Source organism: Apodemus sylvaticus, chromosome 21, assembly GCF_947179515.1.
Source record: "Apodemus sylvaticus chromosome 21, mApoSyl1.1, whole genome shotgun sequence".
Lineage (NCBI taxonomy): Eukaryota > Metazoa > Chordata > Mammalia > Rodentia > Muridae > Apodemus > Apodemus sylvaticus.
Genome location: NC_067492.1, coordinates 46,608,739 through 46,623,044, shown reverse-complemented (window position 1 = coordinate 46,623,044; position 14,306 = coordinate 46,608,739). Strand labels below are relative to the sequence as shown.

General features: G+C 51.7%; 2 protein-coding genes across 2 annotated transcripts; both read right to left on the bottom strand.

Annotated features, from left to right (window-relative positions):
* Nucleotides 1-2,564: 2,564 nt before the first annotated feature.
* Nucleotides 2,565-5,845, bottom strand: C21H19orf53 (chromosome 21 C19orf53 homolog). Its single transcript, XM_052166975.1, has 3 exons — nucleotides 5,723-5,845; nucleotides 5,580-5,635; nucleotides 2,565-3,043 (listed from the first exon to the last, which is right to left on the bottom strand). The coding sequence occupies exons 1-3, from the start codon at nucleotides 5,811-5,813 to the stop codon at nucleotides 2,903-2,905; spliced, it is 288 nt and encodes a 95-aa protein (XP_052022935.1). The 5' UTR covers nucleotides 5,814-5,845; the 3' UTR covers nucleotides 2,565-2,902.
* A 1,975-nt stretch (nucleotides 5,846-7,820) lies between these two features.
* On the bottom strand, nucleotides 7,821-14,263 carry Mri1 (methylthioribose-1-phosphate isomerase 1). Its single transcript, XM_052166636.1, has 5 exons — nucleotides 13,746-14,263; nucleotides 12,953-13,128; nucleotides 11,036-11,212; nucleotides 10,721-10,945; nucleotides 7,821-8,044 (listed from the first exon to the last, which is right to left on the bottom strand). Exons 1-5 carry the CDS (start codon nucleotides 14,114-14,116, stop codon nucleotides 7,884-7,886), a joined length of 1,110 nt encoding a protein of 369 aa, XP_052022596.1. The 5' UTR covers nucleotides 14,117-14,263; the 3' UTR covers nucleotides 7,821-7,883.
* Between the last annotated feature and the right edge of the window lie 43 nt (nucleotides 14,264-14,306).

Sequence of the window (14,306 nt, the reverse complement as noted above, 5' to 3'; positions counted from 1 at the left end):
GCCCGAGTGCTGGGAATACAGGAGCACACCACTAGGCCATTTTTAATTGGGGGCAGGGGAGGGGGAGGGCTCGGTCAGCTCAGGCCTGCCTTGAACCATGTGGTGGAGGCTCATCTTAAACTTCTGCAGGTTTCCTACCTCCACCGAGTGCTGCATTTACAGGCATGTAATTATCATGTCCAATGTTAGCATCACGTTTCCAGGGCCTGGCTGTGTTGTAGCCTGGATCACTGCTTTCTTTCTTTCTTTTTTTAGTTTGGGACAGGGTTTTTCCACATAACCCTGGCTAGTTTTGAATTCATAGAAAACTGCCTGACTCTGCCTCCTGAGTGCTAGGATTAAAGGCATAACCACCACACCCTGCACACTTCCTGTACACTTCTAACATTTTTAGTGTTTTTACACATGGGAGCACACCATTTGCATGTAGAACCCATGGAGGAGAGGGCTTTTGGAAAGCCCCGTCAGGCAGTGGTAAAACACACACCTTTAATCCCAGCTTTTTTTTTTTTTTTTTTTTTAAAGATTTATTTATTATATGTAAGTACACTGTAGCTGTCTTCAGACACATCAGAAGAGGGTGTCAGATCTCATTACAGATAGTTGTGAGCCACCACGTAGTTGCTGGGATTTGAACTCAGGACCTTTGGAAGAACAATCAGTGCTCTTAACAGCTGAGCCATCTCTCTCCAGCCCAATCCCAGCACTTGCATGACAGAAGCAGGTGGGTTTCTGAGTTTAAGGCTAGCTTGGTCTACAGCTCAAGTTCCAGGACAACCAGGACTACATAGAGATCTCGTCTCAAAAAAACCCAACCAAACAAGACACTGGGCCCCCTGGCACTGTGAGCTGCTGTGGGTGCTGATCCCTGTTCCTCTGCTACAGTATTTAATCGTGGAGCCAGCTTTCTTCTTCCCAATCCTTCATTTCACCTTTATTTACACTCACGATGTGAACGGATGCAGGCATGCACATGTCATGGTACAATCACAGAGGTCACAGGACAGCTTGATTTTGGTTCTCCTCTCCTACTGTGTGGGCTCTGGGGATTTTCCAGCCCTTCTTTTCATTTATATGGATGAATAATACTCCACTGTGGCTGGAGCAGATTCCTGCTCAGCCCAGTTAATGCAAGGGTGGGTTGTTTCTGCCTTTGTGCTAGGGAAGCTTTCTATAAAGACTGGTCCAAGCAACCAATGTGCACGTTTGTTTCACAGAGTTCTTGGGGGAGCTGACAGACTATAACCCAAAGGGTATTTATTGGATTTGCTTACACGATAGGGCCTGAGTGCTGTCAGTGCCAGATAGCTCTGTTCAAGTCGGCAGGAGGTTCTGCTGCTGCTTGGGGTGAATGGAAAGGCTTGAAGGGCGGCAGGCACTGGAGAGGCGTTCCGGTACTGAGACAGGCTGCTCCTTCCTTCTTCCTGGGCTCCCCTGGTGCAGCTCAGTCAGGGTCTTACCCAGCCACTGCTCTGCAAGTGCCTCCCGGATACACGAAGCTGCGGCCCACTAGTCCCGGCAAGCAGACAGCTGAGCTCTTGTTTGCAGACAGGGTTTGTGGGACCCTAGATGGCCTGGAAACTCCTGTATACCAGGCTGTCCTGGAACTCGGAGCTTCAACGGCCTCTATCTCCTGAGTGCTGGGATTACAGGTATCCACCAGCATGCCCAGCCATCCTCTTCTTACCATATACACCTGAGAGAGCTGGAGTTCAGCAGTTAACCGCTTCCACTTCTCTTTGCACCCATGTGGAGTTCACAGCAGCCTGTGATTCCAACCTTAGATGATGGGGTGCCCATAAAAAAAATAAACACAGGCCCTTAGGCATCTTAATCTCAGAATCTGGGAGGCAGAGGCAGCTACAGCTCTGAGTTTGAGGCCAGTCTGGTCTACATAGGGAGACCCTGTCTGAGATCCAAGCCAAACCCAAGACAGGCCAGTAAGGGGTGCATGGTTCTCTGGGCTGGGTCTACAATGGGGCAGACCTGTTCTTCTAGATCTGTGGTGAGGGTACCAGAAGGTAGGTATTGGCAAGACGCTGCGTGCCCAGACACTACCCCATCACAAGCTGGAGGCAGAGTACTACCAACCCCGTGAGGCCTTGAGGTAAGCCCAACCTCTAAGGGTGCCTCCATGCTCACAGGACAGCACCTGTGTCCTGGTATGACTGAAACCCAGCAGGCCCTTCCTGTGCTTTCCAAGTGCACTGGGTGTGTCTCGGGTGCCCACTTAGCACACACCAAGTGGATCCAATCCCTAGCAGCCGGCTAAGGTGAGTCAGAAGTCAGCCAGGGAGCACTAGGCAGTCTCAGCACTAAATTCTGACCAGCACTGGGCCAGTCACCAGTGACCCGACAAGTCTCTGCCTTAGTGGGTAAAATCCTTAGGCACAAAGGGATGGGCCAGCAGCACACTCAATGCGTGCCCCAGGGCCACACCACACAATATGCCACCAGGTCAAGCGCCCTGCATATGACACGATCAACATCTGGCCCAGCAGGTCTGAGTGACTACAGTGTCGTGAGTCCCTCAAGAACAGGAAAGCACAAGAATGGCGCACAGCCTCTGTCACAGCTTTATTGGGTAACACTGGATTCCTGGTGTGACAGGAGGAGGAGGTGCCTCACTGCAGATACAGGAGCCCTCTTTATGCATAGACAATGATGGATGACATCAGATGACTGGGGAGAGATTATTCCCACCGAGTCCCCAACACTCTTCCCGCTGAACAGCTGAAGACCACAGGGCCAAGTCTATCCTCTCCGTTGCAAACGGAGTACTCTTCAGCACCCGGGGCTAGCCTGAGGCTTTACCACCACTGCCCATTGTCATTCCAGGTGCCACCAGGACTGGAGCAGAGTCCGGCCAGCCTGCGGGGTCACCTGCGAAGTCCTAGTGCCTTCAGGATGGTGTCTTGCCAGGGGTGGCGGCCCCTGTCTTCTTTGACGCCCCCTTCAGCAGTGCGAGCTTCTTAGGCAGGCTGGAGCTGGCCTTCATCACCACATCGTGCTCGATCTTCTTCCGGATCCCCACTTCCAGGCTCTGAGGGGACACAGGAAGTCCTGACTACTCCTAGCCCGAACACACACACACACACCCACACATACACACACACACCCACCCACCCTTCCTTTGTTCTCTGTGAGCGGTTCAGACTCAGGATCCTCCTGCCTTGACTCACCCCTGCAGGCCCATATGCTACCATGCTCAGGCCAGAAGCAAACCAAACCCTTCTATCTCTGTGCCTCTGCTCACGCCCATTTTATAGATGGGGAAACAGAGGCTCCTGCATTAAGCAGGCACCTGCCCAGGGTCCCAAAGCCAGGGGTAATGGTGATAGCCCTTTCTGTCCCATGTCTCACCCACTTTCCTAGGGCTCCAAGTTTAAGTCACTGACTGGCAGCTACCCCACCCACTCTTGCTCTGCCTGAGCTCCTATGACCATGATGGCTTCCTGGGGTGAGCACAGGAGTTCTGAGTTAGACAGCAATGTGTCAGTACTTGAGAAAAGGTACTGCTAATGAAAAACGTTCCAGGGACACCTGTGTGGTGTCCGAGAAGATCGGGTCTACAGTGGGACAGGCCAAAGGATGAAAAACAGTGAGGACGGAGGTGAAGGACCTGGGCTTTGCTGAGCAGGAAGCGCCCATGGAAGGTTCCAGACAAAGGGAACCAGTTTTGAGCACAGGTAGGCACCTAAGCTGCAGTCGCAGGGAGAGGGCAGAGCTGGCCCTGAAGGTGGATTCTGCATGGATGCTAAAGGGACCAGACTGCATATGTTCAAGGATGACCTCTGAACCCGAGAGGGCAAAGGGTAAAGTGGTGGGCTGTGGGAGGAGCTCACCTAGGGTCCGAGAAAAGGCACCCCATGGAACAGAGCAAGCAGTTGGGTAACCATCTAGGGAGATAGAATGAGCTTAAGACATAAACCAGATTGGAGCTTCTAATTTATTTTCCTTTTCCTTTTCCCTTTCCCTCTTTCTTTCTTTCTTTCTTTCTTTCTTTCTTTCTTTCTTTCTTTCTTTCTTTCTTTCTTTTCTTTCTTTCTTTCTTTCTTTCTACAGAGTTTCTCTGTATATCCCTTGAGGCTGGCCTCGAACTCAGAAATCTGCCTGCCTTTGCCTCCCAGAGTGCTGGGATTACAGGCATGCGCCACCACCGCCCAGCAGCTTCTAATTTCTTATTTTTTATTTTTCTGTGCGAGTATTTCCCCTGCATGCATGTCTGTGTACCACACGTATGCAGTGCTGGCAGAGCGCAGAAGAGGGCACCGGAAACCGAATAGAGGTCTCATGGGAGAGAGAGGCCAGTGCTCCTAAGCACTCTGCAGCCTCCAACTCCCTAATGCCGTAATCAGCTCAGTCCTTCCCACCCCGATCACCTGTTACCTCTGACCCAGGCTCTGACTCCCTAATGAATCCCGATTAATGCTATAATCAGCTCGACCACTCCTACCCCATCACCCATTGATAATAACAAGCTAGACGTGGTGGTGTGCACGCTCCACATTCCCGGCACTCAGCTGACAGAGACTGGGCAAGATCAAGGGTCAGCCTGGGCTACAGTCAGACCTTGTTCCAAAAAAGGCTGGAGATGGGTTTTGTGGTGCATACCTTTAACTCCAGCACCCAAAAGGCGGGAGGCGGGAAGACCTCTGTAAATTAAAGGCCAGCCTGGTCTACATAGTGACTTCCAGACCAGCCAGGGCTGTATGGTGCGACACTATCTTAGGAAAATTGGGGTTAAGGAGTGGATAGACAGTGGGTGTGGCTCTGTTAGTAAAGTGCCTGACTGCTGGAATGCACAAGTCTGAGTTTAATCCACAGCACTACATAAACAGGGCTCAGTGGGCCACACCAGTAACAGCAGCACTCTGGAGGCTAGGAGATATATAGCCTGGAGGTGTATGTGTATATATATACACACACACCTCCAGGCTAGCCAAGGCTTGTGTGAAGATCTTTCTCAGAAGCACAGAAACAAAACAAAAGATAACAAAACAGGGCTGGCAGAACGGCTCAGTGCTTCAGAACACACACTTCTTTCTCAGAGGACCTGAGTTCTGCACCTAGTACCCAGGTCAGGCTCACAGCTCACACCACCTGCAACTCCAGGAGATCAGATCCCATCTTCTGGCCTCTGTGGGAATATGCACTCAGGTGTACACCACACCACACTCCCCACAATTAAAACATATTATTTTGGAGGCTAGAACATCGCTCAGCTGTTAAAAACACTTTACTATTTATTTATTATTTATTTCAGAGACATTGTCCTGGAACTTACTTTGTAGACCAGGCTGGCCTTGAACCCTGAGATCTGCCTGCTTCTGCCTCCTGAGTGCTGGGATTAAAGGCTGGACTATCACACCCGCCCTTAGCACTGCTGACTCTTTAGGACCAAGGTTTAGTTCCCAGCACACATATGGCTAATGATCCATCAATAACTCTAGTTCTAGGGTTTCGGGCATCCTTTTCTAAGGGCGGGCCGGAGTTCATCGGCCGGGGAGGCCACTGATTTGCGGCTGGGAACCCTCTCAGCCGTCCGCCATCCCGTACCCTTGCATCGCTTCACTCACCTTCTTCAACTTTTGCTGCTGCACAACGCGCGCCTTCTTGGGAGCGATGACTCGACCTGGGGGAAGAGACGCCAGCCGGTGAGCCTGGGCCGCCCTCCCCGAGTCCACCATCCTCTCTCCCTCCTCCCCACCCCGTTCCTTACCGCCTTTCCGAGGCCCGCGGCTCCGCTCCGCCGCAGCAGCCGCCTTGCTTTTAGGTTTCTGCGCCTGGAACTTGCGTTGTCCCTGCGCCATGTTGCACTGCAAGCCGGAAGAGGCGGGGTAATGTAAGCCGGAAGAGGCGGGGCAATGCGAGCCGGAAGTAGCGGGACGTCATTGGCTATAGTGGGACGCAGAGACTCAAGGGCTCGACACAGAGGGGCACAGTTAAGGGAACGGCTGTCCAAAAAGTTGGAAGGAAAATTATGTTACCATTTCCAGGGATGGGAATCGTATTTGTGTACTATAAAACGTGGTTTTTATAAATAAAAGTTCACATAGAGCTTGGGGTGTGGCAAACGAGGAGCTCATTTTTGGAGGAAAATTAAGGGAGTGTCAAAAACCTTCAGAAATCATTGGTGACATGGCTCAGAGGGTCACGATGCTTGCTACCAGATGCTTGCTACCATGCCCGATAACCGGAGTCTGATCCTGGGCGGTGGCGCAGGCGTTTAATATCAGCACTTGAGAGGCAGAGAACTGCAGATCATTTCCACGCACAGAATAAAGATGTCACTAAAAAAATAAATCCCCGATATTAATGCATTAATTTTGCAGCTGTGCTGGGAACAGAGAGCAGCTTCATGCTTGCGGGCCCAAGAGCTGCCATAGCTAGAGTCCCAGCTGTGTTTTTTAATTTTAAAAGTTTTAAAATATGCACCCGGTGGCTGGGAACATGGCTCGGGGGTAAAGTGCTTATTGATTATGCATGAGACCCTGAGCTGTACCCCCCTCCGCTGGTGTACACACCTGCTCTCCAGTACTGAGTAGGCTGAGACTGGGAGGACCCCCGCAGTCTAGCCTAGTTGTTGAGTTCCAGGTTCTGGAAAAGAGGCAAAGCAGGTTGCAGGGCTCACGCCTTTGATCTTTTGCTCAGGAGGCAGAGGTGGGTGGGTCCCTGTGGCCAGTTTGGTCCATAGAGCAAGTTCAAGGGCAGCCAGAGCTGCAAAGAGACTGTCTTAAAACAAAATATTTGAGCCAGGCGTGGTGATGCACGCCTTTAATCCCAGCACTTGGGAGGCAGAGGCAGGCGGATTTCTGAATTCAAGGCCAGCCTGGACTACAGAATGAGTTCCAGGACAGCCTGGGCTACACAGAGGAACTCTGTCTAAAAAAAACAAACAAAAAACCAAAACAAAACAAAAACAAAAAAAACCCCCACAAAATATTTATCTCAATTACCAAACTTTGGTGTCTTCTTTTATAGGACTTGTTGCTCTAGCACAGAGTACCCAGCACCCACAGGGCAGCTCAGGACCATCTGTAATTCCAGTTCCAAGAGACTGGTGCTCTTTTCTGGCCTCAGAGAGCATCAGGGGTTTGGAGTTTGCATGTAAAACACTCACACATAAATAAAAGTAAATCTCTGGGCAATAGGGGTGACCGCATTTAGGAGCACTCAGGAGGCAGAGGCAGGAGGATCTCTGAGTTTGAGGCCAGCCTGATCTACAGATTGTTCCAGGATAGCCAGGGCTCCACAGAGAAATCCTATTTAGAAAAACAAAACAAAATAGAAACAACAACGCCCGGACAGTGGTGGCTTGCGCCTTTAATCCTAGCACTCGAGAGGCAGGCAGATTTCTGAATTCAAGGCTAGCCTGGTCTACAGAGTGAGTTCTAGGACAGCCAGGGCTACACAGAGAAACCCTGTCTCAAAAAAAAAAAAAAAAAAAAAAAAAAAAAAAAAAAAAAAAAAGAAAAGAAAAAAGAAAAGAAAAAAGAAAAGAAACAACAACAACAACAAAAACCTTCAGATGTAGCTAAGAGAACATCCTGATAATCTCTGCTTTTGTTTGTTTCAATCTGTAGTCCAGAGTAGCCTCAACTCCAAAGACATCTTCCTGCCTCAGCTTCCCAGGTGCTGGGATTACAGGTGTGTGACCCCACATCTGGCTTTCATCCCATGCAGACACCATTCAAAGGATGAGCCTGGGACACGGCCTTAGATGGTTTTGCTGTGCACGCTGAAACTCTGCAGGACCTGGCAAAGCAATCTGATCCTGCGACTGGAAGAGGAGTGTGGGTGAAGATCGACTCTGGGTAGCCATTTGAGAACTTTATTATAAAACCAGAGGAAGTCAGGGCGGGGCAGGGAGGGCCAGCCAGTCACACCTGGGGACTATCTAGGGTCTGTCTCTCTGAGGAGACGGAGGCACTTAGGGCTGCTTGGAGCTCCTCAGGGGCAAAGACACCCAGCTCAGTGATGATGCCACCAGTGATGAGTTCGTGGGGGGTGACATCAAAGGCAGGATTCCACACCTGGATTCCTGCAGGGGAGAGAGGGCACAGGAAGTTGGGGGTTGGCGCTGAGAACTCGTTGGCGGCTGTCCTCACCACAGTAATTCTTAGGCTGCAGAGTGCTGAGACTCCAGTGACTCACACACACCAACAATGCTTGGGATGCAAGCTCCAAGGCCAGGGATGAGCACGGCCTCTCCTGCAGCCCAGGAAGGCTTCCGCCTTATGGAGGATTTCCACCCACTCTTGCCTGGCCTAGGATTTGAAGAAGTTCAGAATCCACCCCAGGGCCTTTGCATTGACTCAGACAGGGGTGTGCTTTGCAGTTGCCTCTGTTTTTCCGGTTCTTGGGATGGGGTGGAACCCTTCATAGATGTTTTGGAAACCAGTTTTAAAAAAAAATGTAATTACTTCTCTAACACAGGGCCATACATGTAGCTTGGGCTAGCCTAAAATTTTCTATGTAGCCAAGGCTATGTCCTGATCTTCCTGTCTCTACTTCCTGAGTGCTAGGTTCACCAGCCGTACACCATCAAGATTAGCAAATTATTTTATAATGTCTCTATTATTGAGACTTTTGTATACATATATGATGTATTTTGATTGTTTTTTTTTTTTTTTTTTAAGATTTATTTATTATATGTAAGTACACTGTAGCTGTCTTCAGACACACCAGAAGAGGGCATCAGATCTCTTTAAGGATGGTTGTGAGCCACCATGTGGGTGCTGGGATTTGAACTCATAACCTTTGGAAGAGCAGTCGGTGCTCTTACCCACTGAGCCATCTCTCCAGCCCTTGATTGTTTTTAACTTAAATTTTTTTTTTTTTTTTTTGAGACAGGGTTTCTCTGTGTAGCCCTGGCTGTCCTGAAACTCACTTTGTAGACCAGGCTGGCCTCATACTCAGAAAGCCACCTGCCTCTGCCTCCCAAGTGCTGGGATTAAAGGCGTGTGCCACCACTGCCCAGCACTTAAAATGTTTTTGAAGTAGTTTGAGGTTAAACTTCTTGCACATACTGGCAAGTAATCAATATATATCTGAGTTACACCCTAGACTGGTATAATAAAATAAATATATATAAATAAATATAATAAAATAGTAAAATAGTAAAATAAAATGTTTATTTTGGCCGGGCGGTGGTGGCACACGCCTTTAATCCCAGCACTTGGGAGGCAGAGGCAGGCAGATTTCTGAGTTCGATGCCAGCCTGGTCTACAGAGTGAGTTCCAGGACAGTCAGGAGTTACACAGAGAAAACCTGTCTGGGGGAGGGGGAGGGAAACGTTTATTTTGGGATGAAGTTAATACTAACCAGACTAGGCTGGCTTTGAACTGGCGATGTTCGTGCCTCAACCTCCTGAGCAGCCACCAGGGCTCAGGGGTTCTGTGTAGCCCTGGCTGTCCTCAAACATGAAGCTCTGCCTGCCTCTGCAAGCGCTGAGATTAAAGGCGTGCATGGCCACCACTATAATCTGCCTCTGAATTTTGAGATGTGGGGTCTCACCATGTAGCCCAGGCTGATGATCCTGAGGCAGCAGTCCTCCTGCCTCAGCCTCCACAGTGCTGGGATCACAGGCATGGTATGGACCGCTGTCCCTGGCTTTCTCTGCAGACATGTGTCCAGGCCCAGACTTGCTGGTCTGCTGCCTCTCTGACAGGTGCCTGAAACTCCCCTGTACCGTGTGGTGGTCTTGAACGTGTGTGGCTCCTCCTGCCTGGGCTTCTGACGCGTGGGGCTTACAGGCCACACTACCACACCCAGCCTATTCTTTAGGTGTGTGCACGTGTTCTTGCATACAGAGCGAGAGGGGCAACCACCATTGTGGTTCCTCAGGAACTGTCCAACTCATGTTTTGAGACAGTGTCCCTCACTGAGCCTGGGCTCACGGACCGTGCTCTGCCGGCCAGAAGCCCCAGGAGCTGCCTTCTCTGTCTCCCAGCACTAAGATGACAAACTTGTGCCACCAGACCTGGCTTTTTAAGAAGTTGGTTCTGGCCGGGTGGTGGTGGCGCACGCCAGTAATCCCAGCACTCTGGGAGGCAGAGGCAGGTGGATTTCTGAGTTCGAGGCCAGCCTGGTCAGCCAGGGCTATACAGAGATACCTTGTCTCAAAAAAACCAAATCCAAAAAAACCAACCAACCAAACAAACAAACAAAAAAACAAATAAAAAGTTGGTTCTGGGGAGCCGGAGAGATAGCTCAGCGATAGCACTGACTGCTCTTCCAGAGGCCCTGAGTTCAAATCCCAGCAACCACATGGTGGCTCACAAGCATCTGTAGTGGGATCCAAGGCCTTCTTCTGGTGTGCATGAAGACAGCAACAGTGTACTTACAAAATAAACAATTCTTTTTTTTTTTTGGTTTTTTCGAGACAGGGTTTCTCTGTGTAACCCTGGCTGTCCTGGAACTCAGAAATCCGCCTGCCTCTGCCTCCCAAGTGCTGGGATTACAGGCGTGCGCCACCACACCTAGCAAACAATTCTTCAAAAAAAAAAAAAAGTTGGTTCTGAGCCCCAAAGTCAGGCCCCTTTCCCAACTCCCTACCTTCTGAGTGCCATCTCTAGCCTCAGTACTATTTACTTAGTTTGGCCTTGAATTTAACCTCCATCATCGGAATCCAGTTAAGGAGCAGCTTGAAGTGGCCAAGTGGCTCACGCCTTTGAAGCCCACAATACCTAGAGTGCCAACCCCACCCACACCTTACCCTGTGCAGCAATCCTGACTCCATTCAGGTCAGTCAGCTCCTGGCTGGGGCGTTCCTCTATGACAATCTCCTTTCCAGTCTCCAGGTGGAGGTCACAGGATGAACTGGGGGCAGCCACATAGAAGGGGACACCGTGGTGCTTGGCGACAATGGCCAGCTGGTAGGTGCCTATTTTGTTGGCTGTGTCTCCATTGGCAACGACACAGTCTGCTCCCACCACCACGGCTGGGGATCGGAGGAGAGTTGGAGGGGGGTCACATACCTGGCTCTAGATGCCCAAGGCATTTCCTGCCCCACCGCGCCCAGCCCACTCACCTGACACACCCTGATGTACCATGGCAGCAGCCGCCATGCTGTCAGTGATGAGAGTCGCCGGGATCTGCTCGAACACCAGCTCAAAGGCTGTCAGCCGGGCTCCCTGGTTGTAGGGCCGGGTCTCTGTGCAGAAGGTATGCTCCAATCTGCCCATCTCGTGCAGTGAGCGGATCACACCTGTGGGCGTGCCAGCAGACAAGGGGGGGCAGTTCCTGGGGCCAGTGCTGCACACGTGGTACCTTTCCTGTGCCCGACACAGTCTTCCCACATCATCTTTACCTCTCCATCCCGATCCCCTGAGACTCCTGTCTCACCTGGCAATCCCACCATTCTGATCTTTAGTCCTTTAGGATATTTGTCATTGTTGAGAAGGGGTCTTGCTACATGGCTCAAGTTATGCTGTACTGTTTTCTTTTGTTTTTGTTTTTTTGAGGCAGGGTTTCAGGTTAGGTCTTCTTTGCCCTAGCCCTGCCGAGTAGCTTTTAGCACCTTCTGGTAATTTCTTTTGTGTGTCTGCAGTGCTGGGGATGGATGGAAGCCTTTGCATTCTGGGGCTCTACAGCTCTACAACTGAGCCGCACACCGCTCCTCAGTGGAGGATTCTCAGCCGTGCCCTGCTGCCCACCCACCCAGGCCTCTAGCCCCTTGTCGTGCCTCTCTGCCTGCCAGGCTGCAGGGCCCGCAGTCTCTCCCACGGCTCACCACTGTGCTCTCACTTGCTCCAACAGGCAGTAGTTGCTTACTGACCATTAGCCGCGTCAGTGACCATGGCACGTTCACCTTTCTCTCTCTGAGGATCTGGGTTCCTGAGAGCGAGCGCTGGACCCTGGCAGACAGCCAAGAGCTTCCTGGGCAACCGAGGGCAGGAGGGATCTGCTGCCTTGGCTGCCACATCTCTATCTCATGGCCGCTTACTCGGGGCCACTCTGTTCCCATTCCCTTGGAGCAGAAACTATGCCCCTTCTGAAGGTAGGTGGTTCTCGGGCTGGGCCAGGCAGGTGACCCAGGGAAATTTCTAGTCTCTGATAGCAGAACTACTTCAATCCAGTGTGCGAAAGGAGGGACAGGGTCCTAATGCCATTGGTATGACCACACCTGCCGGCAACTTCCTAAGGGTTTCTGTAAGAGCGAATATATTGAGGGTAGGGACAGAAACTAATATGCTGGGCTGGGGGCGCTCAGTGGCTGGGGGGGGCGCTCAGTGGCTGGGGGGGCGCTCAGTGGCTGGGGGCACTTGCTGCCCTTACAGCAACACCTTCACGGTGGTTCACAATCATCTGTAACTCTAGCTTCAGGGGATCTGAAACCATCCTCTGCCCTCTGGGCACAAGGTACAAGTGTGGTGCACATACACGCAGCAGGCAAAGACACTCATATACACAAAACATTATTTGAAAGAAACAAAACAAAACTAATATTCACACTTCTTTTTTTGTTTTGTTTTGTTTTTTGGATTTTGGTTTTTTCGAGACAGGGTTTCTCTGTGTAGCCCTGGCTGTCCTGGAACTCACTCCTCTGTAGACCAGGCTGGCCTCGGACTTAGAAATCTGCCTGCCTCTGCCTCCCAGAGTGCTGGGATTACAGGCGTGCGCCACCCAGCCAGTAACTGCTCTTAACCACTGAGCCTCCAGTCCTTAAGTGTTTATTTTTAATTATGTGTATGTGTGTCTCTATGTACATATGCCCATGGAGGCCAGAGAGGGTGCTGGGTCTTCTGTGATGCAGGTAGTTACTGTGGGTGCTCAGAACTTAGTAGATCTTTGCAAGAGGGGTCCACACTTCTGCACTGCGGAGCCGGCCCTAGCTAAGGAAGTACTCTGCCCACTGAACTACAGCCCTGGCTCCAGCTGCTTTGCTTTTTATCTTGTATCTCCCAAAGCCTCTCCCAGGCCCTGACAATTGAAGGTGCCTCCTCACCTAACGCAGTACCATAGCCGGCAGTGGCCAGGGCACCCGTGTTACAGTGTGTCAGCACGGTCACCTTGCCACCCCTAGGCTTGGTCCGCTCTAGGAGATGGCGGGCTCCCAAGTCCCCGATGCTCCGGTTGTCTTTGAGGTCCTTCTCCAACATATCCTCAGCGAAGCGGATCACTCTGGGGACAAGAGAGGCTGTTAGCACTGTTGGAAAGGAACTGGCTAACTTTGAAGGGGACACCCTTTAAAGTTTAAAGTTGTGGGCTTCTGAGAGTTTCGCTGAGGACACACCTGCCGCTCTGATCACTAATATAGGTGAGCCTGCCGCTGGGGGGTAGGGCACAGCAGGAAACACAAAGAAACCCTGTAGCTCTGTGATGACGTCATGGTGGGAGAGGAGGTTGAGGAACTGGAGGAGCAGAATCAGGGACAAGGTGTTTTACAGAAGGGGAGGGGAAGGAGCAGGAACTTGGAGATGGAGTTCTCTAGTGTTTTAACACTCTAGAGTCAAGTCAGGAGCCACACCAGTGCAACAGAAAAGCAGTAAGAACAAAGTGGCTGGACCGGAAGTGGGAAGGGAAAGAAAAAGGTAGGGAGGAAAGGTGGGCAGAGCACAGAAGACTTCAAGGCAAACCAGACAGAACCGGTGTAAATGAAACTGGTACAGCCCCTCCTAAGGGGCTGAATTCAAGGACCTGGGGAACACAGAGCAGGGATGCATTGCCCCTGCTCCCTGGCATCGGAATGGAGGTCAGCAGCTTCAGCTTGGTGCAGTGCCTGGTCCAGGATCCTGTACCTTTCCCGCACGGTCTCTTCCGTGGCACCCTCTCGTTCCGCCTCCCGGGCCGCCACGTGAGCCAGATCGCGGGCGGCGCGGGCCATGTTGACAGCGGTGGGCCGGGCGGCGACTAGGAGGCTCAGCTGGTCTCGCACGAAGGCCACCAGAGCAGCGAGCCCGGGACCGCCGGCGCCGGCCCGCAGCTCCACGGCCAGGCTGAGGCAGCCGACCAGCGCGATGGCGGGGGCGCCGCGCACCTTCATGGCGCGGATGGCTTCCCTGGCCTGCTGCACGGAGCTCAGCGCCTCGTAGTGGCAGTGCTCCGGCAGCTGCAGCTGGTCAAGGATCTGCAGCGAGCCCGGAGAGTAGCGGATCGCTTCCAGTCTCATGTTGCCTACACTGCAGGTCTACACTGAATTCCACACAGGCTGCGGGGCGGAGTTGCGTCCTGCCCCAGGCGCATGCGCACACGCCGCCCTGGTTGTCGCGTGATCGGTGTCTTGCGGAGTAGCAGCAACCTGTCCTAAAGCCGAGTTGGGAGTTCCAAGACGCTATATTTTTGCAGAGAACCGTCCATCC

Bases quoted from the DNA above. Each gene is read 5' to 3' on its own strand.
- C21H19orf53 (XM_052166975.1), bottom strand. From the start codon at position 5,813: ATGGCGCAGGGACAACGCAAGTTCCAGGCGCAGAAACCTAAAAGCAAG. The intron at 5,636-5,722 runs GTAAGGAACGGG...CTCTTCCCCCAG, and splicing joins CCGCGGGCCTCGGAAAGGCG to GTCGAGTCATCGCTCCCAAG. The intron at 3,044-5,579 runs GTGAGTGAAGCG...GTGTCCCCTCAG, and splicing joins AGCAGCAAAAGTTGAAGAAG to AGCCTGGAAGTGGGGATCCG.
- Mri1 (XM_052166636.1), bottom strand. From the start codon at position 14,116: ATGAGACTGGAAGCGATCCGCTACTCTCCGGGCTCGCTGCAGATCCTT. The intron at 10,946-11,035 runs GTGAGTGGGCTG...TCCGATCCCCAG, and splicing joins GGTACATCAGGGTGTGTCAG to CCGTGGTGGTGGGAGCAGAC. The intron at 8,045-10,720 runs GTAAGGTGTGGG...TCTCCCCTGCAG, and splicing joins AGTCAGGATTGCTGCACAGG to GAATCCAGGTGTGGAATCCT.